Below are 24,621 nucleotides of genomic sequence, written 5' to 3'. Positions count from 1 at the left end.
CTTTCATTTCAATCTCTAGTGATTAGTTCGTGGAACGAAATAGCTGGAAGCTGATTAAAAATTCATTTTCCAAACTGAACTGTCTAGGAATCCTCCTCCATCAATTTCCAAAGATAACAAAAATTCTCTCCTAAGTTCAATTTCCTTCTTCAGATTTCTTCAGACTACTTCATCAAGTCCATTTCCGAGAGAGAAAATTTTCTTTGACGAAGTGAGATTTATACTAGCGTAATTAATGGAAGAAAACTTAATTTCTCACTTCAGGCTGTCTTATTTAGATATTCCAATATTTCCCAACTGAAAACGTATTCGTGATTATGGAATTAAAAGTCTTGAAGATGTCTCCAGGAGAACCCATTAATTCTTTGAATTTACTAGTTTGCTTCTCATTTATCAAATGAGAGAATCCTAAAGTTGTGATTTTTCAAATTCATTAATGAGATGCAACTTTGCATTGAACACAATTATGAGTAGTTGATGAAAGTTTACGATAGAATACGCCTAAGGGAATTATGTTTTGGATAGAAATGTTGGAAATAATGTATTTTTTCCATATACAGTGTGTCAATTTTAAAACTTACAATGGGCTATATCTCACAAATGAAAGGTGATATCGAAAAATGCTTGAATTCGTTTCAAGGATGGTGAGGAGGAACAGAAGTGACATGAAAGAGAACTCACCCCCATCAACCCCTAGGCCCCACCCACCAAATAATAACTTAATTTGCCGTTTTTACAAAACAAGTTGGAAAGACCTGTTTTTTGGGTTCTGTCAGAGTCAGTAATTTTTGGTTTGTTTGGGACTTCTGAATGTTATTTGTTTTCATCATATGTACGATCTGTACTGTCATTTAGCTGTAGTTGTCACGATAGTTTACAGTATACCTGGAGCGTGGAGATAATTTTCATATTTGCCTCCCAGAACCAGTGTTATTTAAAAACAACTCAAATATTTCATGAAAGGCATCCGGACAAAAATGTAGGTCACGTGTGCGTCCGCGATTTAGTTGAAAAGTTTAGAGAAACGGGATCAGTGCAAAATAAAAAAAGGAATGCCCCAAGATTACTGAAAGAAGCAACCCAAATTGAGGTCCATGGAAATTTTGCAATGGAGCCTACTGCATCAACACGTCAAGTATCTGCAGTGACAGGACTTTCACATGAGTCGGTTAGAAAGGTGTTGAAATTACATAAGTTTTACCCGTAAAAAACACAAATTCTTCAAGAACTAGGCGATGATGATCCAGACCGACAAATTGAGTTTTATGAACTCATGAATGAAAGAATTCGCGTTGAACCGAGAATGTTAAAAAATATTTGTTTCGGTGATGAATGTACTTTTATGCTGAATGGTAATGTAAATAAACAAAACTGTCGGTACTGGAGTGATGCGAACCCGCATCGATTCAGAGAAGGTACACTCAATATCCTGAAAAACTGAATGTTTGGGCAGGAATATTAAACGATGCTATAATTTGTCTCTTGTTCATACCAGGCAATTTAAGTGGCGACATTTATCTCGATATGCTGGAAAACACCATCGAACCTTTAATTGTGCATGAATTAGAAAACCAAAGAAACGACCAAGGCAACCCAGCTGTAGAAGAAGATTTGCTGCACTTCCAACAAGATGGAGCCTCTCCTCACTATTCAGCTCCAGTTAGTCACTGATTGGATACTCATTATCCGAACGAATGGATTGGAAGGAGAGGTCCCATTGAGTGGCCACCGAGGTCACCAGACTTGGCGCCACCTGACTTTTTTCTGTGGGGTCACCTCAAGTTAGTTGTTCATAAAACTCAACCTGCGTCACTTGGGGAATTGCAAGAAAGAATTATGCAAGCATGTCACGCCATTACTAGAACAACATTTGCCAAAGATCGTGCTGAATTTGAAAATAGGCTGTATAATTGTTCACAAAATAACGGAACCCACTTTGAACATTCACTCAATTGACATTTTTAATAAATTTGAAGTTCAACAAAAACCTCATTAAAAATTTCCATTCAAGCCAAAGTTTCACAACTGTTGCTTCACGCTGTACAATTATTATTTATACCATTGGATAGCATTTTTTATTTTTTTTTCAATGATGTATCACAAGTAGGGGTTTGCAACTTAAACTTTTGGTGTTTTGGTGGGTGGGGCCTTGGGGGTTGATGGGGGTGAAGTTTTATTTTTATTTTCGTTTTTTTCAAATAACTTTTGAAATACTGAACTTAATTAAACGAAACTTGGTAATAGGAGGTTTTTGAGGTGTCGAATTCGAACCTGATGCTCTTATTGCTCTTACTCGTAGGGGCGAGTAAGAGCCACCTACACGTCTTTTCCTTTTTTAAAGATTCATAACTTTTTTGGGCGTACTTCTACCACATTTTTCAGTAAAAAAAATCGATTCCTCTATCATATCTACGTAAATGAGCTACCCTTGTTACTAGTGGCTGTAAGCAACCGTTTTCTAAATATTTGGACTTGAAAACTTCAAGTCGATTATTTGATAATCGATGCATGTTGAAGTTATTACGAATATTTTGCTTTTTTCACAAGAATGCTTTGGGAATGAATTTGACGTTTTACTCGTTTAAAGGGGTCATTACTGTTGGGTACGTTCCTTCATGACATCCTTAAGCGAAATAGTTATTTTTGTATCAAGGGTGCATAATCAGTATTTGTTTTAATAAAATTTGCAAGAAATGTCAACATTTTATTCCAAGAAATTTTGAATATGTACAATAAACTAATAAAATAAACGAAACTAAATTGTATTCAAATGAATTGTTGGAAGTGTCCACCTTCAGCGAAGATACAGGCAGTCAGTCGTCTAGTCATTGAATCTCGTACCCGCTCAACAATTATTGGTGTTTTTCTTATTGTTTCACAGGCGTCTACTATTCGGTTTCTTAGATCTTCCTCGTTCACTACTGGAGTCTTATAAACTAGTGACTTCAAATGTCCCCAAAAATAAAAATCTATCGGGATTTAGACCTGGGGACCTTGGTGCCCACGCCTGCTTAGGTTCTTCTACACCCCTACCGATCCATCGATTTGGATAGACTGTGTTAAGGAATTCCCTGGCTACAACGCTAAAATGGGCCGGAGCTCCATCATGCATAAACCACATGCGGATACGAATTTATAATGGTACATTCTGAAGTAGTCCCGGCAATTCATTTTCTAAAAAGTGTCTGTAAGTTGCGCCATTCAGTCGGAGCGGAAGAAAGAAAGGACCTATCAAGTAATTATCAATTATTGCCGCCCATACATTTACAAAAAATTGATACTGATAATGCCTTTCACTAACTGTGTGCAGATTTTCGAGAGCCCAAACATGGTTGTTATGAAAGTTTGTGATAGCATTTCAGAAGAAGTTTGCCTCATCCGTGAAGAGTACATATCTTAAATATTGAGGATTTCCAGCCAATTTTCTCAAAAACCATTGACACATAGTAATGCGTTGGGGAAAGTCTCGTGGCAAAAGAGCTTGTACCCTTCGAATATGGTATGGATAAAACTATTGATCGTGGATGATTCTCCAAACTGTGGACTGAGTAGAATTGACAGCTTCAGCAATTACTCTTGTGCTTGTTTCTGGATTCTCCTCGAGAGCGTTCAAAACAGCTTCTTCCAATTCTGGGGTTCAGACTGCTCGTGGTCTTCCAATAATATCAGCTGCCCTTTTAAAGCTACCTGTTTCTGCCAAACGACGGTGGAGACTAGCAAATGTTGGAGCTGAAGGCAGTACTCGATTAGGAAATCGCTCCTGGTAAATACGTCTTGCTTCGCGCGCATTGCCATCCGCAAGGCCATTGACGAAATGCATATCCATGCATTATCCATTTTTTCAAAATAAGTGTTTTCTACTTATGCTTACGGAAACTTCAACAAAACGTCTAACTGTCACAAAATATGTAATTACACACAAACGATGGACACGATGAGTGTCCAAAGTGTGTGCACTTCATAGTGGATTTTAACTGACCAACTGAATTGAATTAAAAATACTGGAATCATAACAAAACCAATGCTTATTATGAACTCGACCTATCCCAGAATGATTTATGTGTCTAGCAGAATCTGGTTCTAGACACTGCACGTTAGGGTAACAGCGCAATATTTCACACTAAAGTGATTTTGTGTCATCCCCATGACAAAATCCATCCTGGTAGAAAAATATTTCTCCGTAGTGTACTTCCCATCTACCAACTGCGGAACACAATAATCTTCTTGAAATCCTAAATAAAATTACGGAATCCTTTTCGAAATGTCTGACTTGTTCACAATTAAACAACTTGATTAAGTTGTTTTTCAGAACTCTGTTACGTACTTCGTATTGTTTTTGGAATTAAGTTGAAGTAACATCTTTTCTGTTTTTAATGAGACTGGAGTTGTTGCTGCCAGAAAATGAAGATAAAATGAATATAAGACTGGCTGGAAACAAACAGGATTGTTACCAAGAAACCGAAGAGCTGTGGGAAGGTTTTTTCCATTCATCTAAAAGTCGTTGCATGAGTTTTCCAAAGCATAATAATAATAATAATGTTCATTCACAGATATATCATTATAAACATAGGTTCTATTTAATATAGAATAGTGTTGAAGAAACACAAAAGTGTGCGTCATAACATAAATATGACAGATAATAACAATCATAAATTAAATAGTATTGGAATATTGATCAATCAGTTTTAAATAATAATTGACTATGATGAAGAAGGTGTAATTAACTCCAAACTGAAACTTTCCCAAATGAACAAACAATCGAGCAGAATGAATGAAACAGAGGTACATAGGAAATATCATGTATATTTGTGCATTTATTTTGTTATAAGATGTTATTTTTCGAATTTTTCCAATTATTTGATGAATCTCTCTCCGGTTCCTCTGACAAACACATGTTTTTAATTCCATTTTGAATTTTGATTTCGGGTTTTGAATTTTTATTTCATCAGGAAGAGAGTTGACAGCCCTAAGACCCAAAAATTGATAACTTTTCTGGCCTGGTGACTTGTTCATTAGCGGTTTGACAAATCTGTTTTTTCCTCTGGTAGCATACGTATGATCCAGGTTGAAAAGGTAATTTTTTTGATACTGCACAGTATCAGCTGTTCGACATATATTAGTCTCAGATCAAACGGTTTTGTCTCGTTATATATTTGATCACTGGAGTATCTACTATTTTTATTCAGGATGATTTTTCTAGAATATTCTTTTGGAATACTTCCAATGCATCAAGGTAAGTTCTTGACACCCCGCCCCATACGGGAATACCGTATCTCAAGTGTGGTTCGACATATTAGGAAATTATCATGAAGGAGTTTCAGTTTTCTCAAGGACAGAACACAAGCACTACAGGAAAATCTTGAAGGCGATCTAAGAGCAGTCCCTTTATGCTAGAGATCAAATCCATTCGGGAAAACGTGCTCAGGAAGTTTATTCCACATGAACGTGGTCAGCCAAATGAAAAACTTATTGAACAGTGAAGTTCGAGTTATGCTGAGTTCAACCTCAAAACGATGAGCAGCCACAACCCGTCGCGTATTTCTGATATGTACCTCTCTTGGTGGAATCAAATGTGCCAAGTCACTTGAACAATTCCTCTGAACGTATTTATAGAAGAGAGACAAATCTCCAACCTTTCTTCGATGTTTCAGAGTATCAAGGTTGCAAGTGATGTTCACGTCTCTAATCAGGCGGATGTTTTGTTTTCTGGATGGAATTCAGCAGCTTCATTATAGAGTTATATTTTTAAAAGGGATGCATCGAATTTGTAACAAAATGTTGATGGAACACATACCTCACGAAATTCTCGAAATAATAGTTTTGCTTAAAGCCTCAATAGATAGATGACCAGCAGTCATGAAACTATTGATCTATGAACCCACGAAAGATAAGAAACTATTTCCATTCTACTCTCGAATATCAAGATCTTGCCGACTTCCGCACGAAGACAGATATCTTGACCGAGCAAATACAAAAGGATGTCATTCATAGCTCATTACATCTACTCAGTGCACATGACTCTCGGGCCAAATAATCACTTACCCCACGATGTGGGGAGATGTCATTGTTTAATAATTCCGGCTCATCATCTCGGGGCATGCCGCCTTTTCCGCCCAAAACCTCAGTGTTCCTATCAAAGAGGCTGACATTTGTCAAATTCACACATTCGTGTACAACGCCATTCAATTGCTTTCCAAATCAAAAGCACGAAATATTGGCCTTGCGCTTCGGAAGATTAACCGACGGATAACGAAGAAGTAGGCAGGCTAAGATCACGTGTACGAGATAACACTCGTATCCAACGACGTATCCATCATAATTTGAGTCAAGGTGTCTTGCTAGTTACCAAACGGCAGTGCCTTGATAGGATGCGAATGTTAGTAACTGCTGAGAAGTCACTAGTAACGCTAGCAAAAAGTGTCTCGGAAAACCTTACTGTTACCTCACAAGAGGTAACAGTAGTGAAGAACTTCATCGGAGCTGTCAGAGAAGGAAAAAGTCGCTGCTACTCTTTTGAAGTAGTGAAATGTAATGAAGAGAAGCTGTATTAACTTGAAGTGAACACCAGAAACAGTATTGATCTCCATTGAAGTTTGCATCCCAAATCGTCCGTTCTGCATTTGTACTTCCCTCGACAACAGAGATGTTTCGAAATTCTGAGTGGTACCATTTTGTCCACACAGAATGGTACTAGATGGAGCCTGTGAAGTCATCAGGAGTTTGAATCCCCTTCTCTGCATGGTCGGAGACCTTGATGAAGTAAAAACTGGAGCGTTTCTCTTCAGGACAGCTGTCCCAGCGGTTTAGTTTTCGACACAGAACGAGCTGATCATAAATCTGTCACCCAGTTGGAACCCGTACAGCAAAAGGCCCATATTGAAGTCTGCGGCTTCACCACTTCACTCCTGCGGCAACACAAGGAAGGTCTTCTTTAACAACATTGGGTTGTCAAAACACTTGACCTTCGCTTTACTCAGTCAGAAACTGAGCGATTCATCATGCCCTGTCAGGATGGTGTCTTTAACACCTTGGTCTACCGCAGTCACGTGATGGATAAGGTGGTTCCTGACTCAAGATGCAGAGCCTGCCGCGAGCCTCCTGAGACCTTGACCTTAGCATGTCCAACGTTTTTGGTTTCAGCCTATATCCATCAACATAACGCTGCTCTAAGAGCGCTTCATTACTACCTATCACACTTTTACGGTGTTTTATAGGTGTTGCTCTACGCTCCGGAGGATATTGAATCCCTTATGGGGAATGAGAAGTGCAGGATTTATTGAAACTATTCATTGATCATCCTCAGACTTACACAAGATAATGAGCCTGATGTAAATCTTCTCGACCATCAGAGCACGACGATCTTCTTCGTTGAGTTTTCAGCTCCCGATTAGACGAATATCGTTCTATGAGAGAAAAAATGTATGGAATATCAAAATTTCCTCTTCGAACTCTGCAGACTCTATCTTGACCACTTTGTTGAGATTGTTGTTGGAGAGCTTGGTAAAGTGATGCCTTTTCCACTCTGGAATCTAGATCATGCCGGCTTGTCGCACGATGGCAGGAATCTTGGCCAGAAAGCAAAGGCACATTATCACTACCCCACGGTGTCAGGAGTGGACATTGGTTGATAATGCTGGCGCGGGACTTCGGAAGATAGGGCCCGGCCAACGCAACTTCAGGAAATGAATTAATAATGATGATAATGTTAATAATGTTTGTTGTCTGCAATAGATACATTGATATGATTATCACAAACATTAAATATATACAAGAAACACAACTGAACCCAGTAAAATGAATGTTTGTTCAGGCAAAAACAGGTAAAGCAAACTATCATAATCACATTTCAGGCTTTCATTTCATAGATTTCAGTAATTCATATACCAATGAAACAAAATTTAAGAAAAAAGACAAACAGACAAGGCTTGACAAATGAACAAACAAGCTTGATAGATAACTTCAGGTAAACAAAAAAAAATATTTTCCTGTAATGCGATGTTGATGTTCCAAAAAAGTTATTCCATTTGATTTTTATTGCACTGGGAGAGAACATCTGCAAATATTCAACACATCTTTGTGAAGACTTTGTGTTCATCTGACAGATATCAAACCATTTCGAGGAGAGATACATACGTACCATTTCATAGTACGTATGGTTCAGGGTCACCAGGGGCTGCCCTCAAGGTGTGGTACTATCTTCCCTTCTGTGGTTGCTCCTGATGGATAATCTGCTTGATGCCCTTGACGGAAGAAATGTTGATTTGCAGGCTTATGCAGATGACCTTGTAATCCTGGCAAGGTCCACGTCGGGAAGGGTAGCTTGTGATAACCTCCAAAGCATGTTGGACGTTGTTCACAGTTGGTGCCTGAGGGAGTAGATGTCTGTCGACCCCAGCAAAACTCGGGAATATTGAGGGGAACCAAGAGGGGAATATTGGACGATATAACGCCAATTTCCCTCAACGGGGAGGTCATTTCATTTGGAACGGAGGTGAAATATCTTGGCTCACTTGGAACGCTCAATGGAACGTCGAAGGATTTGTAGTAAAACTTGGGGTTTGGGTCCCGAACAAATCCATTGGGTTCATGTGATGATTGTCAGACCAATGATCACATATAGTGCAATTGCCTGGTGGCCGAAGGCTTTACAGAAAACGGCCCAGGCGAAGCTTTCTGGCTTACGGAGACAGACATGTCTAGCTATCAGTGGTGCCATCAGTACCACACCATCAGCGGCCATGGAGATCCTTCTAGATCTACCTCCTCTCCATATTTTTTTGGAAAGAGAGGCTAGATGGACTGCATACAGACTTGTGCACCTTGCCAATTGCACAAATCAATCAAATGCAGAGTGCAACAGACTGTTGGTTGACATTGGAAGTCACAGCATTCTGGAAATGACCTCTGACTTCATGCCTCCAATTATCAACTACGAACTGCCTTATAAAGTACTATTCCCGATTAGAGAGGACTGGATTCTCCGGGAGAAGGAAATATTAAAAGCAGGTAGTTGTTGGTTCACAGATGGACAAAAAACACCTTCCGGTTGTGATGTAGGACAGAGATATCTACCTGCCTAGGAACTCATGCGACTGTATTTCAAGCGGAAATTTACGCTATTTAATTGTGTGCAGAGTCATAAGTCAATAAAAATATTCTCGGACAGTCAAGCGGTGTTAGAAGCTCTTGGCTTCAACGTCTAAATTAGTAGCAAATTGCCAAAAACCACTTTCGCCGATAGGAAGACTTAACAGATTGTCTCGCGTCTGAATTCCTTGCCATATGGTCCTGGTAGGTAATGAAGCTGCTGACTCCCTTGCAAAGGAGGGTGCTGCAAGCGGATTTATCGGACCAGAACCTATCATTGGCTTCGCTTTAGGATTTGCCAAACAAACATTGAACACCTGGATGGCAAGAAGATTCATGAACTTCTAGCAGAATCTTCCAGGATTGGCTCACTCCAAGGCGTTTATTCGACCTTCGAAGCTTGATACCAAACAGTTGTTGGACTATAGCAGGGATGAACTACGTTGTCTAACAGGCCTTCTTACAGGCCACTGTCATTTGAATCATCGGACCTGAAAGACCACAAACTTATCGGCTTCGTTAAGAAGTTGGGTTCATTTGGCCGAGTGTGAATAGGTGTGACCACAATAAACCTTCGAGGGTTGTGGTGGAAGGTCGAATAGACCCACGCACTTCAGACCTAACCTAGCCTAACCATGAAATGTATTTTGAATTATATCCGACAAATATTTATTCAAGATACCTCACAGAGGTTAGTCTCGCAGAGGTTTCTATTTCATCCGGTGGCAGGACCATGCTGAAATCATCAGAGTAGATCACCTATACAGTGGTTTCGAAATATTATCTTTCATCAGTACAGGAAAGATACTACCCAAACAGCGAAGTGCCTGGGACTCGATTAATTTCAAGGCGGCTCAACTTTCTTCAAGAGAAAGATTGTGAACTAGTAACAGCTCCATCTCAAGATAGAGTTGATTTCCGCTTGAAGTCGAGAAGTCGAAACCGAAAAGAAAGTATTTTTATCTATATTTTTCTTTTATTTTCCGAAATTTTTTGACTTCTCAAGTTTTAATGAAGGAGTAGCAAATCAAAAAATGTGTTTCCCCAAAAAAAATAATCTCTGCTGAAAAATTATCTCTTTCTAATAATAAAAATTTTTTTTGAGAAAGTTATAAATGGATGTGTAGCGTTCATTTCACATCGAAACTTGCAGAGTTTTATATAGCTCATTGAAGAGTTATGTCTTTGCAACAATCTCAAATTGAATTGTTTCGAAAATATATCTGGGTGGATGGAAAAACACGCTATGGAAATAGCACACTGTATAATTAAACACTAACTCACTCTAAAATTATCTCAAAGCGGAAAAGTTTCCTCTGAAAGACTAATGACAGACCACTCGTTCCTTAAGCCAATCGCGTCTCACAGAACTCAACAGATTTCAATCCGGAAAAGCACTTACGAGACATGCTCCCATGAAATTGCAGTTGAAGAGGATCCAGAAATATTATCCAGATGTTTATATGTTTTTCGTCATTCGATACTGTAGAGAGAGGAAACGCGACGGAGAGTTGAGTTGTTTATGCTTTCAGAGTCAGGAAATGCCGTGGACGTCAGATAAGTATTTGCCTTTTATCGTGATTGGATTTCATTAGTTATCCAAACTTTTGGAAGAATACGCCGAGATTCGATGTTGAATAGAGGTTTTTACGGCGGGAAATGGAAAAACTTCCCGCTTGCAGATAGACTTAGCTGATATTTGAATTCAATTATTATTCAATTATTTTCTCACCTTTTTTTCCCACCAAATACAACAACCAACCAGAGAATGGTTGATTTTACTTCGTTAAAATCACAAAAATATAATAGCGAACTTTAACAAAACCTGAAAGATGAAAAAAATCTATTTTAATGGCAAAGAACTTTTGGGAATGAAATAATATCAAAAATTCTATAAAGGAATTCAATGTGAAACTTGCAGCAGAATGTTTCCATGCGATTTTTTTTATTTATTAGTTTGATGTTTTCTGGTGAGGTGAAGTTATGTTTGTTTTCGCATGTGTTGCTAGGTTTGATTTATATGTTATTGGGTTTATGTATGCTTTTTCGTTCTCGTCGTACCTTTGGATCAGTTTTTTCTCGGTTTGACCGATATAGAATTTGTTGCAGTCCGAGCATTGTATGCTGTATACTCCGTTTAGTTTTTTGTTTTATTCTCTTTCATAGCTGTTAATTTCACAACACAACAAAGTTTTTGTTTCGGGGTTGATATTAGATTATTTTAATGTATTTCCACGTGTTAAAACCGAAAGTGACCATAAAAATTATATATTAGCTCTTGTTTTCAAGAAATAGTATCATTATATTATATATATATATATATATATATATATATATATATATATATATATATATATATATATATGTATATTGAGTTTTCAACAAATGAAATATTTCATCACCAACAGTTGGTACACATGTTTGTTTACAGAACACCCCTCTCATCAGCTGTTCTTAAGTAGTAAACATAACCTATGTGAGTTTGTCAATTGTACGCACGTGGTTGCTATTGAAATTATCGTGTGAAGTTGATTTTTAAATTAATTTAAGTGCTGATCTGAAATGCCTCGAAAGTGTGTGAATTCTGTCGATAGCTTTTGCTATATATGTGGTGAAATAACATTTAAGGCTCAGAAACGTGAAATGACACCTATCGTTAAGACAGCCTATGAACATTATTTTGGTGTGAAAGTTGGGGACCAAGATAAATCATGGGCTTCTCATATATGTTGTAATTCTTGTTCCGTCATATTGCGAGAGTGGCTGAAAAATAAAAACCGGGCAATGGCTTTTGCAGTACCTATGGTTTGGCGTGAGCCTACCAATCATACAGACGACTGTTATTTCTGCTTAACTCCTCCCATTAAGCAAGGTTTATCTATGAAGAAAAGAGGAACGGTTAAATACCCTAATCTCCCATCTGCTCTTCGGCCTGTACCACACTCAGACACTTTGCCAGTTTCTTCTCCACCCCAAAACTATGAAATTTTAGAGGAAGGTGATGAAGACTGTTTAGAAGGAGCAACCCATCCTTCTACATCCTATGACCCTGATTTTGAGGTAAGCGATAGGTCTAGTGATCCGCACAGAATTAGTCAAGCAGAGTTGAGTGACCTTATAAGAGATCTTCGCTTGTCTAAGGAAAAGGCTGAGCTGTTAGGGTCAAGACTACAACAGTGGAATCTTCTAAAACATGATGTGAAAATATCTCAGTACAGACAGCGTTGAGTGATGCTAAAGTCAAGGAAGGCATCTTTATTGGGCCTCAACATGTCCTTAAAAATTCATTTTCTTCACTCTCATCTTAATTTCTTCCCACAAAACTGTGGAGCTGTGAGTGACGAACATGGAGAAAGATTCCATCAAGACATTGCCTTAATGGAACAGAGATATCAGGGCCGTTGGAATGAAGCAATGCTTGCAGACTACTGCTGGTCTGTGTGTAGGGATGCTCCAGAAGTGTTTTATAAAAGACAAGCTAAACGACAGCGATCTTACAATGAATCGGATGGACTTAATTGAAATTTGGTGGTACAAACTTCTTTTATTTGTCAAAACACTAAGAATAATGTTTTTTTTATTAATTTTGTACTTAAAATATTCTAAAAGAAACATAACAATATTGTTTTATGTACTTTCACTTTTCACGTATAGTATAACTACTCTTTAAGATTAAGTACTGTGTATCTCAAAAACCAGAGCTAATAAAAATTTGTCATTGTTATTTTCGTTTTTATCACCCCAAAATTAGTAGAAATTGACTAATTTAGTGTAGGAAACATTCAAAAAATATTTTTTTGTTGTGTTGTGTTTTTTGTGTTATTTTTTTGTTCAAGTGAAGATCTAAGCATACAGTTATAAAGGGTTTTCATGAATTATTGTCGAGTTCGATCACAAACCTAGAATTGAATTTCGAATAAATTTGTTTCAGAGCCAATCACGGAGATTCTCGGCAGTCCGGAGTTGTTCATCAACATGGGCTCCACCATCAACCTGACCTGCATAGTGCAATACGCTCCGGAACCGCCGCCTAACATCGTCTGGTCCCAGAATTCCGAAGTGATCAATTTCGATTCTCCCAGGGGAGGAATCAGCCTTGTCACAGAGAAGGGATTTATTACGACGAGCCGTCTTTTAATCCAGAAAGCCGGACAGGGCGATTCTGGCCTCTACACTTGTACGCCGTCCAACGCGAATACCGCCAGCGTTCGTGTTCATATACTTAATGGTGAGTGAGATGTTGGATTTTACCTTTTCCGGAAGGTGCCGACGGTTGGGGTATTTTCTCAACGTTTCTCTTTCCTGGTTCCAGTGTAGGAGAAGCGAGATTTTGATAAATGGGGTGAAACCATAGAAATCAAGTTTTGACACAAAAATCAGTAGGAAATATATCTTATATTGGGGTCTTTCATTAGGCGCTTCCATTCTTTGATTTGAATAAAACAAAGTATGTGTGAGACATAATCGAAATTTTGTATTCGTTTGAAAGACCTATTGATGCCATTATGTGTGGTATACAGGGTGTCCCTGGACTTCCTCTTTTCCTCTCAGGAATGTATAGATGGGGTCAAAATATCATCAGTACTTCATATAACTTTTTTTCCTAAAATCCTTCGTTACCAAGTAACGGGCCCTCGAAGTTACAAAATGAAAAATGTTTTTCTTTGATAACTTTTCAAGTGAATATTCAAAATCATCCAAATTTTGGTAATTGACTAAACAAATGAATTCCTTCGATGAGCTTTCATGCAGGAGTCAGTTGTTCTGCTACAAAGTCAGGAACGGACTACCCCCGATGTTCCACACCCCAAAACTTTGAAATGGCAGATATTTTTCAATATTTTTCAACAAATTAAGGTTACTTGGACAATTTTATGAATAAAAGTACTCGTGTGGAAAGTCGATCGGAGCAACGAGTTTTGATAAAAATGTAGTTTCACTCGACGACATCAAACCCGCTCGTCCACCATTATTTGAAATGAATAATTATCAAAGCAGAAATAATAATGATAACGTTAATTCAACAACATTTATCCTGAGATGTCTACCATTATTCGAAAATATTAGTTTTTAAGGAAAATGGAAATGATAGGTAAAATGTTCATAACGAATTTTTATAATGCAAACACGTTTAACTAACGAAACTCAAGAGCCTCAAGAGCAAACAGAAATGAAAAATCCGCTACAGAAACTGCTCGATATGACCACCTTCTCTCTCTATACATTTTCTTAGTCTGCGAAGACACCCTCTCTGTACTTGAAATAGCATTCCAGGGTCGTTTCGTATGACTTCACAATGTAATGTTATTCTATTCAACAATGCATCTCTTGTGTGAATAGGTGTAGCGTAAACAAGGCTTTTTAGATGCCTACACAGAAAGAAATCCAATGGATTTAAATCCGGAGACCGCGATGGCCATGAATATGGCCCACCTCTACCAATCCATCTATTGTGGAAAATATGGTTCAGATGGTCACGCACAATCAAACTAAAATGAGGAGGAGCGCCATCATGCATAAACCACATATCTCTTCGGGTTTGCAATGGAACATGTTCCAAAAGTCCATTCAAATCGTTCTGAATGAACTCCAAATAACGTTCTCCATTCAATCGGTCCTGTAGAATGAATGGTCCTATAAGATGGTTTCCTATGATACCAGCCCAAACATTCACGTTGAATTTCCGTTGGTGTTTGGTTTGCAATATCCCATGGGGATTTTCTTCGGCCCATATATGGAGATTATAAGAGTTGATAACTCCATCTCTACTGAAACCTGCTTCATCAGTGAATAAAACTCGATTAATAAAAGTCATATCCTCTCTTTGCCTATCCATGAACCAATTGGCATATTCCAGTCGTGCTGGAAAATCTTGAGGTGTCATGGCATGTACCTTCTGGATGTGAAATGGGTGGAGCAGTTGTTCCCTAATTATTCTATGAATAGTGGAATTGGATGTATGGAACTGTTCTGATAGATTTCTGATGCTCATTGAAGGATCATCAGCGACGGCTTCCAAAATATTTTCCTCCAATACAACGGTACGTACAGTCCTAGGAGCGCTCTCACCACCTCGTTTTGGCAAAACTGTACCTACAATAATATCGAAATAAAACAACGTGCTCAAATTAATTATCAATTATTACATACCTGACTCCCTCAAGCTGCCATCGACACGCTCGAATGTTTCTCTTGACGGTACCGTTCGATTGGGAAAATGCTCGGAATACAGACGACGAGCTTCTGCAGCATTACAAAATGCTCGTCCATAAAATACATGCATATCTGCATATTCATTGAATGTAAACTGTTCGGCCATATCAAAAAAATTCAAAATATCCTATAGAATATTGACAATACAATGATAGTCATATGACAACGCACCACTCAACAAAACAAAATCGCATTCCAGTTTCTCATTTTTTATCAAAACTTTCTAAAAGGTTTTTTTGTCAACATTTGTGAAAGAAATGGAACATAATTATTCCCTGGATATTTTTCACCTGATCATGTGCAGCCGTTTTTGTAGTTCATTCGTTTGCTTTTTATTAGTATAGTAAATATTTTTTCCGATGTGCGTTTTTTCAGCTAAATTTAGATTCGTGTTAAAGAATTTCTCCCATAAAATTATAATTATCAGTGAGACTCCTCAACAGTTTAGCTGTGAAGAAGAATTTGAAACATTCGAATGTTGAATTTCATGAGATTCAGATAACTGATCAACACGAAACGTGATTATTCCACACGTATTATGTACATACAAAATATGGAATGAATTCGATATTTCATAGCAGAGTAGCTTGTTAGTTTAAAAACACCACGAATCTACAGAACTTGATATTTCTTTTGAAAAAATATCTGCTATCACAATTGTGACTTAAACTTCCATATAGGTACTGTACTTTTTGTTTACGACTTCATTTCAGCATACTTTGTATTATTCCTGTTATAAATGTTGTTGAATTAACGTTATCATTATTATTTCTGCTTTGATAATTATTCATTTCAAATAATGGTGGACGAGCGGGTTTGATGTCGTCGAGTAGAACTACATTTTTATCAAGACTCGTTGCTCCGATCGACTTTCCACACGAGTACTTTTATTCATAAAATTGTCCAAGTAACCTTATTTTTTTGAAAAATATTGAAAAATATCTGTCATTTCAAAGTTTTGGGGTGTGGACCATCGGGAGTAGTCCGTTCCTGACTTTGTAGCAAAACAACTGACTCCTGCATGAAAGCTCATCGACGGAATTCATTTGTTTAGTCAATTACCAAAATTTGGATGATTTTGAATATTCACTTGAAAAGTTATCAAAGAAAAACATTTTTCATTTTGTAACTTCGAGGGCCCGTAACTTGGTTACGCAGACTTTTAGGAAAAAAAGTTATATGAAGTACTGGTAATATTTTGACCCCATCTATATATTCCCGAGAGGAAAAAAGGAAGTCCAGGGACAACCTGTATAACCAGAGGTTCTCAAACTTATTTTGTCTATCGCCCACTTCAAAAATTAATTATTTTCTAGCGCCCCCCAAAATTTGTCACTTCACTACATCTTAAGAATCACAATTTCAGTCATTATTTTGATAATTGAATTACGTGTGTCATGTGAAAATAAGACTTTCTGATGAGGGTAATGTAAAATACCATTTTGTAATATTAGGAAAACTTTTATTCATGTTATTGAAAGAAACATTTCAATTTGAATTTTAAAACTGATCAAATGTGGAGGATAAATTTGATGATTTTCAACAAGTTTATTAATATCAGGCTTGAATTTACTCAAAACCAGCCGTAAGTCACCGAGTTCGATAATCTGCAACCGATTTCTCTTTTTAGTTAGCAACGTTGTCACAACACTACATCCACGTTCACATAAAAACGACGATGAGAATGCTATCAAAAATCGTTGAACGATGGACCACACTCCAGAGAACAATTGCAGGATTGGCTTTTGTAGCCAAAATTCTTGGTATCCATTTTTTAATTTCATTTTTATTTTCTCGTTCGTTATCAGTTCTATGAGTTATTTTTTCAGCTGGGTTGATCCTGATGTGTTGACATTTGAAAAAGTATCCAACACCCAGTCCGGTATTTCCAATTTCAAAATGTCCTGGAATCCTCCTGCGAAATCACTGTGGAGGTTCTCCAAATGTTGGCAGTAAACAAGCAAGTCGTCGTTGTTGAAGCATACTGCTGACAAATCAGGGAAATTGCGAAACTCACGTCTGCCGATATTATTCTTGTATAAGAGCAATTCGGCTACAAAAGCAGCAATGACAATTTTTGTTTTAATCAAATTCAAGTCGTCACCTTGAAGTTTCAGATTGACATCATTGAATAATTTATACAGGTCTGTCAAGTACGCAATATCATTCTTTGAAGTAATGTGGTTGTCGTGCAAATCTTTGTCTTTGTTTTCCAAGAACTCTATTACAGGGTTAAATGGATTGTGAAATCGAGTCAGACTGATACATATTGATTACCAACGCACTTCTGTGTGAAATAGCAATCGGTTGAAATCTTCATCATTACCAACATAAAGCTGATTAACTAATCTGACATTGAAAGAGCTCTTTCAGAATTTATTGACTGCTTTGATGATATATTGCAGTGATTGAAAGAGCCGCTCACTCAAATTTTTCGCAACCAAATGTTGCCTATTAATCCAGTCATTTAAGCTTAAATTAGGTAAGAATCTCGGAATTCGAGATACCCAGCTGTAAGTCTGTAAATACTTGTATATTGACACCCTGAAAGTTGTCTCAAAACCTACATATGGTAGGGTGTAAGCAACTATTAAATTTCAAGGTCAAAGGTCACAAAAATCGGTTTTTTGCGCTTTTTTATGGGTTTTTTGCTATTTATATTCACTATCAATATTGTAGAATACAAAATTCTCTACAAATTTTGTTTGAAAAAATTTTTTATACGATGAACCGTTTTCGAAATAGAGGGCGGAGAGCGCGCGGTCACAGCATCACTTCAGGTCAACCGGTGCCTCCGGTCGAAAACGCGGCATATATAGTTGATGAACTATCGATAAATCAATGATTATAAATATTCGTCAATTTTTATTAACTATTATATTATATTTTATCATTTTCTTCATGCATTAAATCTATATGTATTCAATAATACTGATAACCGTTTACTAAAATTAAAAAATAATTAGGAGAAAAACAACAAGAAATTTTCTTTAAAAAAGTTGGGAAAGGTATTGTAAAAACGGAGATATACTCGACTGAAAGTTTTGATAATTATCCTTATTCTAAAAAACATATTTTATTTCTGCACGCATTAAGTGGCTGTGACACAACTTCTGCGCTTTTTAAAAAGGGAAAAAAATCATTTTTAAAAGTTTTTGAGAAACTGACAAATTTGGATGAACTAGCTGCAGCATTTGAGGAAGAAAATTGTTCGGCCCAGAGATTATTAGAGAGTGGAACTCAAACCTTATCAGCAGTCTATAATGCTCCGAAATCTGTGAAAAGTCTCGATCATCTTCGTTATATGCATTACGTCAAGTCTACAAAACTTAATAAACCTGTGCAGCTTTCAAATATTCCACCAACAAGTGCAGCTGCTCATCAACATTTCAACCGTGTATATAATCAAGGTCAAACTTGGTTAGGACATGATTTGGAACCCCAGGTATGGGGTTGGGAAATGCGAAACAATTTTACCACCTGCTCCAGAAGATTTGCTAAATACAATTTTCTGCAACTGCAAGAGTGGTTGTGGTTCGCGATGCGGATGCAGGAAAGCGGGCTTGCAATGCTCTTTAGCTTGTGGCCAATGTAATGGGCAAGCTTGTCTCAATGATCTACCATATCAGAGCGACATTAACGAAGATGGAACCTTTGACCCCGAAATCATGGAAGAGCTTAAGACAAATGTCGTTGAAGACGATAATGAAGACCAGTTTGAAATTTACCAGCAGCCAGAAGACGACGATGAAGAGGAAGAAGATGATTAAAATTATAAATTGTAGTTTTTGTACCCTTTATTCCATTTCTTTACTTCCAATAAAAATAAATGTATTCAATGATATTTTTTAATAAAAAATTAATTCATAATTTATTTATTTTTTTCATCATGTAAGAAGTTGTAAATATTAATTGGGTTAAAATTCAAATATAATTCCTATATTTTCATTAACAATTCTGCAATTACATGGGCAGGTAAGTGTTGTTAAATAAATTAATACTGAATAAAAAGTGGATAAGTTAGGAAAAAAATGATAAAATATAATATAATAGTTAATAAAAATTGACAAATACTCATAAGTTCATCAACTATATATGGCGCGTTTTCGACCGGAGGCACCGGTTGACCTGAAGTGATGCTGTGACCGCGTGCTCTCCGCCCTCTATCTCGAAAACGGTTCACCGTATAGAAAAATTTTTCAAACAAAATTTGTAGAAAATTTTGTATCCTACAATATTGATGATGAATACAAATAGCAAAAAACCCATAGGAAATGAGATATTTCCAAAAAAAGCGCAAAAAACCGATTTTTGTGACCTTTGACCTTGAAATTTAATAGTTGCTTACACCCTACCATATGTAGGTTTTGAGACAACTTTTAGGGTGTCAATATACAAGTATTTACAGACTTACAGCTGGGTATCTCGAATTCCGAGGTGAACTTACTATAATGACTGGACTATGAGTGTTTCTTTTCCAGTTTTCGAAAATAAGTCACAATTTTGTCTTTTTCATCTGAATGCATTTTATTCAAATGATCTTGTTGCCTTGAGGGTTTCATAGCTTCATTCAAAAATGTTTTTTGACAAAGAAGGCACATAGGCGAAGATGGATTTGTGGGATTTTCAATTAATCAATATTTTATATAATCCGCGCTATACTGCCGTTTCTTATTTTTTGCTTCCGTCATAATTTTGTCTTCAAAAATGCCGAAATAAAAAATCGAGTATTGAAAACTTGCTAATGACACCACTTACAGTAGCTTACCTAGCTATTCGCTAAATAAATTCACTTTTCACTAGTTCAGACTTCCATTGTCTAATATGTAAAATGATATCCCTGAAATAACTGAAAAAGAAGAATAAAAAATAAATAGCTGAAAATAACAATAATATAAATCAAAAATAACCTGAAATGAAATAATAGTGAAATAAAAAACAAGTCAATATAAAACGATTGAACAAAAAATTAAGAAATACAAATAAATAAAAAAAAAGATTCCAAGCCACTTTAGTGCACGACGTTTCGATTGTTAGTATCTACAATCGTCTTCGGGTGATGACTGAACTGATTCCTCAGAGAGATGACTATTTATGGGTCGTTCGAGTACTTTCACTTATCCCCACTTTCCGTTTTTCCGCTTCACTGGTTCAGTGGGAGATGACCGTTTGGCGGGAGTTGGCTATTTTTTGCTTGATGATGGAATGATGGTATGCGGCTTCCTTGAATTTCATCGGCATACATGCTGTCCAACAACGTATTCAGCCAAGCTAGCGTAGAGATACGCTATGGAAACCCATCATCAAGCGAAGAATGCCCAACTCCCGCCAAACGATCATCTCCCACTGAACCAGTGAAGCAGAAAAAGTGGAAAGCGGGGATAAGTGAAAGTACTCGAACGACCCATAAATAGTCATCTCTCAGAGGAATCAGTCCAGTCATCACCCGAAGACGATTGTAGATACTAACAATCGAAACGTCGTGAACTAACGTGGCTTGGAATCTCTTAACTTTTTTTTTATATTTATTTGTATTTTTTTTTGTTCAATCGTTTTAATTTTACTTGTATTTTATTTCACTATTATTTCATTTCAGGTTATTTTTGCCTAATATAATTGTTATTTTCAGCTATTTATTTTCAATTCTCTTTTTTCAGTTGTTTTGGGAATTTCAAATTATTTAACTTATTAGACAATGGAAGTCCGAACAAGTGAAATTTATCATGACATTGTCAATCACCTTCAGACAAACATAAATTCACTTGTTTTCGTAATATCTTCGAATGACATTACTGGCTGGATGGCGCACGCACTTTTATATGAGGCAGCAGGCGGGCCTAGTACTTTCGAGAATGGAGACTAGAAACTTCTCGCTTCGCTTTGAAGCTTATCGTCATCTATTGTACAGTTTGACAACTATCGGACAGGAAATAGTTACTGTTAAGTCCCCTAGATGGCTAACACGAGGAAACGCACGTTAAGCGTGAAGCTCAAACTATAATAGCTTCCACAAGCATATACTACGCTTGAGGAAGCTATTGTATAGCTAAACACGTGTCGCGGTTTTTGGTAAAACCCTTTATACTGAAAGTCATACAATAAACTGTATTATTTAGTTTTTCAATATGGATTTTCATCAAGTATCAGCCAGTTTTATTCAAATATTGAAGGATAGCAAACCAGCATTACACCACTACTTGATTTTTTTCATATCAGTAGATATTGTATTGTGTAAATTATTTGAGTTTTTGTTGTTCCACAATTCCACAAAATCGTCATGTCATCAACGAAAAGAGTGATATTTCCAGAAATGCTCAAATTTGCAATGTCATTGATATATAATAAGAATAAGATGAGTCCTGAAACTGATCCTTGTAGAACACCACACAAAATTTCTTTTCATTTTTCCTGAAAATCCTGTTGTTCTTATCAGTTGATTCCTTCCTGAAAGGGCCTCATCGCTGAAGATGAGTTTTCGATGATACTTCATCTGCTCTGTAGCCCATTTAGCGAATAAACATCGTTGTCTATGGTCGTTTACGTTCAGTTTTTGAGTTGCTAGATGAAAATGAGAATGGATGTCGGTGAAAAAAATATACTTAAATTATTTTCGAAATTTGCAACATCAAGAAAAGGGGAATTTTGATAGCCGATTCGCACTAAGATTATGAGACTGGATTCTGGAGAACCATACCAAAAGTTTCGTGGATGGAATTCATGGAATCAATCGATGAAAAAAATTCAACATAAAAAAAAGTCCACCGGAAATTTGGAAGATTCATTACCAGGATAACTGTCGCCGTGACGTGGACGCTGCAATGCTACATTTTCACTTCAAATAAAGGCCTCAGAACGAGTTATTTTTGGAAAACAGGAAATAAGAAAAGGGTACATGAACTTAGTTAATGTATTGTCAATATAGTTGTTAATATAGCTAACATTTGTTCCTGATCTGAATAGTTGCGGATGATTCCTCAATAACCTGTTACAATACTCGTAAAATTCCACTTCATTCACCATACCGAACACGACCTGAAAAATATCTCTCATCCCACATAATCCTATCCAAACCGAAATGTGACCCATCCATCACACAACTTCTCAAGACGGAAACACAAAATGAAATTCAAACAGAATCCGGTTAGGGTATTATCTTCTGCGACAAAACAATATAAAGTACAAAACACTGAGGATTTCGTTGGAAAATTGCTAGACAAGTAAAAGTTCGAAAATCATAAGTGGCTTACAGCTGCGGTTTTCATCGGAATGAGTTTCTTTCAATCGCGGTAGCTTTAAGACTGCAGCAGCATGTGGTTTCATTTTACAATTATAGGAACAGATGGACCTCGGATGAGAGTCGTAATATACTAAAAACTTCAAATTCACTAGCTCATTGTTAATAGTACAATTTTGAATTTAATTGAAGTCATTAAATCAATTTTCTAAAAAGACCGCAAGCATTTATTTTTATAGGTGAGAAATAACCCTCCATACCTGATAATTGCTCATTAAAAGGTATATTATGCAACGACCATGTGTAGTGCCTTTTATTTTGCTAATATTGCTAATATATTTTTGCATAATATGTAAACTATATTGTCTTTCGACGAATTGTTAATTGAAAATCTGGAGTAGAACTGAAAGGACAATTGACTAAAGTAAAAACTCCATCGGTTTTTAATTTCAAGCCCTTCATTATGAAATAATAAAGTGAAGTTGCGAGCAGTGGTGTAGTTGTAGAAGAAGACGTGTTGAAAATTCCGAATGATATAAGGGTGCTTATATACATTATTACTTTCCTTATGCTAGTCTTAGTAGGACTACACCTTCGAAAGACTCGCCGGATTCTACTAAGGTCGCAGGCTAATGTCGCTAACGCTAAACCAAAACTCTTTCAAACCACCGACAACATTACAACTATGAATATCCCTTATTTAAAATCTGAGATTGGGACAGATTATTTAGGATAACCCTGGGTCAAAATAATAAAATCAGCGTTGTGGAAACAATAGGTACTTTTTGCTAATGACAAATTTTCGTTAGAGAAATTGTTGTCTCAGCTTAAACTTCAGCTATCAAAAATAATATTGATAAATGAAAATTGAAATCTAAGGATCCTATATTTACAATATGTACATTAAACGATTTTGAAGAAAAGGATTTGAATACGTTAAAAAAATTTTAATATAATAATATATGATGAACCCACAATTATCACAAATAGAAGCAAAAAAGAAAGAATTATAACAGAGTACCACGATCATCCACTTTGTGGTGGTCACTGTGGACAGAAGCGGCTCTTAAAGAAAATCAGGACTAAGTTTGGTTGGAAAAATATGTCTAAGGACTGTAACGTTTCTACACTCTTCAACAAGAGAAAACTTGTTTGATTCAATTAATAGGGTCGGGTTACAAATCAGAGATTGTCGGTTCAGTATAAAAATATAATGAATTCTTCATCAGCCTACACAAAATTAACGTTCAACAAGCAATTGGTGGTTATAAAACCTGGATATGCAAACATCCACTTGTCGGAACTTTTTTTATTTTAAAATTGTCGTCTAGGATCAACCACTCCTCAGTTCGTCGCTCTCCCGACTGACCTCATTGTCTCTTCCCCTTCCTCCCGTCACCTCTACGAAATATTCCCGTGGTGACCACATACACTGCGCGACACAACTCTTACTTAACTAGACAGGGGCGGCGTTCTACAGGACGTAGCCAATTATGTAAAATCTTGACAAAAATGTCAATTAAATAAAGGTAAAATTAGTCATAGGAAACCATTGGTGATTACACCAACATCTCAACGGCCATGTGATATTACGTGTATAGACACCATAGGACCATTTCTTGAAACACCAGACGGTAATTGCTATACGGTAACAGCTCAGTGCGAATTGACAAAACACGTCGTTATAGCGCCTGTAACTAACAAACACGCCTTAACTGCCGCAATGGCCATAGTTGATAACTTCATTTTGATTTACGGTCCTATGCACTGATATGGGAACTGAATATAAAAACTAAGTATCAAAACAAGTATGTAAACTTCTAGATATCCAACAGAAATTCTCCACTGCCTACCATCACCAGAGTATAGGTGGCTGTGAGAGAAATCATCGGGTACTTAACGAGTGTGTTAGAATGTACGTTAAGGATACACACACAGACCGGGACAAATGGATAAAATTTTATAGTTTGTTACAATACGACCCCCAGTGTATATCATTACTATACACACTTATAACTATTTTTTGGAAAAAGACCCGAACTGACAAACGCACTGACCTACAAAATAGACTCAGTATATAACCCTGA

At 36.8% G+C, this 24,621-nt stretch overlaps 1 protein-coding gene across 1 annotated transcript in view; it reads left to right on the top strand.

The window, feature by feature from the left end:
- The window catches only part of dpr8 (defective proboscis extension response 8), a 486,244-nt gene that overhangs the window by 441,051 nt on the left and 20,572 nt on the right, over positions 1-24,621 (top strand). Inside the window, exon 4 of the mRNA XM_074177347.1 lies at positions 13,019-13,315. Coding sequence (XP_074033448.1) covers positions 13,019-13,315 — 297 coding nt within the window. The remainder of the gene's footprint in view (positions 1-13,018; positions 13,316-24,621) is intronic.

The sequence above is a fragment of the Leptinotarsa decemlineata genome, unplaced genomic scaffold (assembly GCF_025532065.1).
Source record: "Leptinotarsa decemlineata unplaced genomic scaffold, Ldec_3_MD MMD2_tig00002974_RagTag_RagTag, whole genome shotgun sequence".
In the NCBI taxonomy this organism is placed as follows: domain Eukaryota; kingdom Metazoa; phylum Arthropoda; class Insecta; order Coleoptera; family Chrysomelidae; genus Leptinotarsa; species Leptinotarsa decemlineata.
Note: the sequence above shows the minus strand (reverse complement) of the source record. Positions and strands in the feature narration are given on the sequence as shown.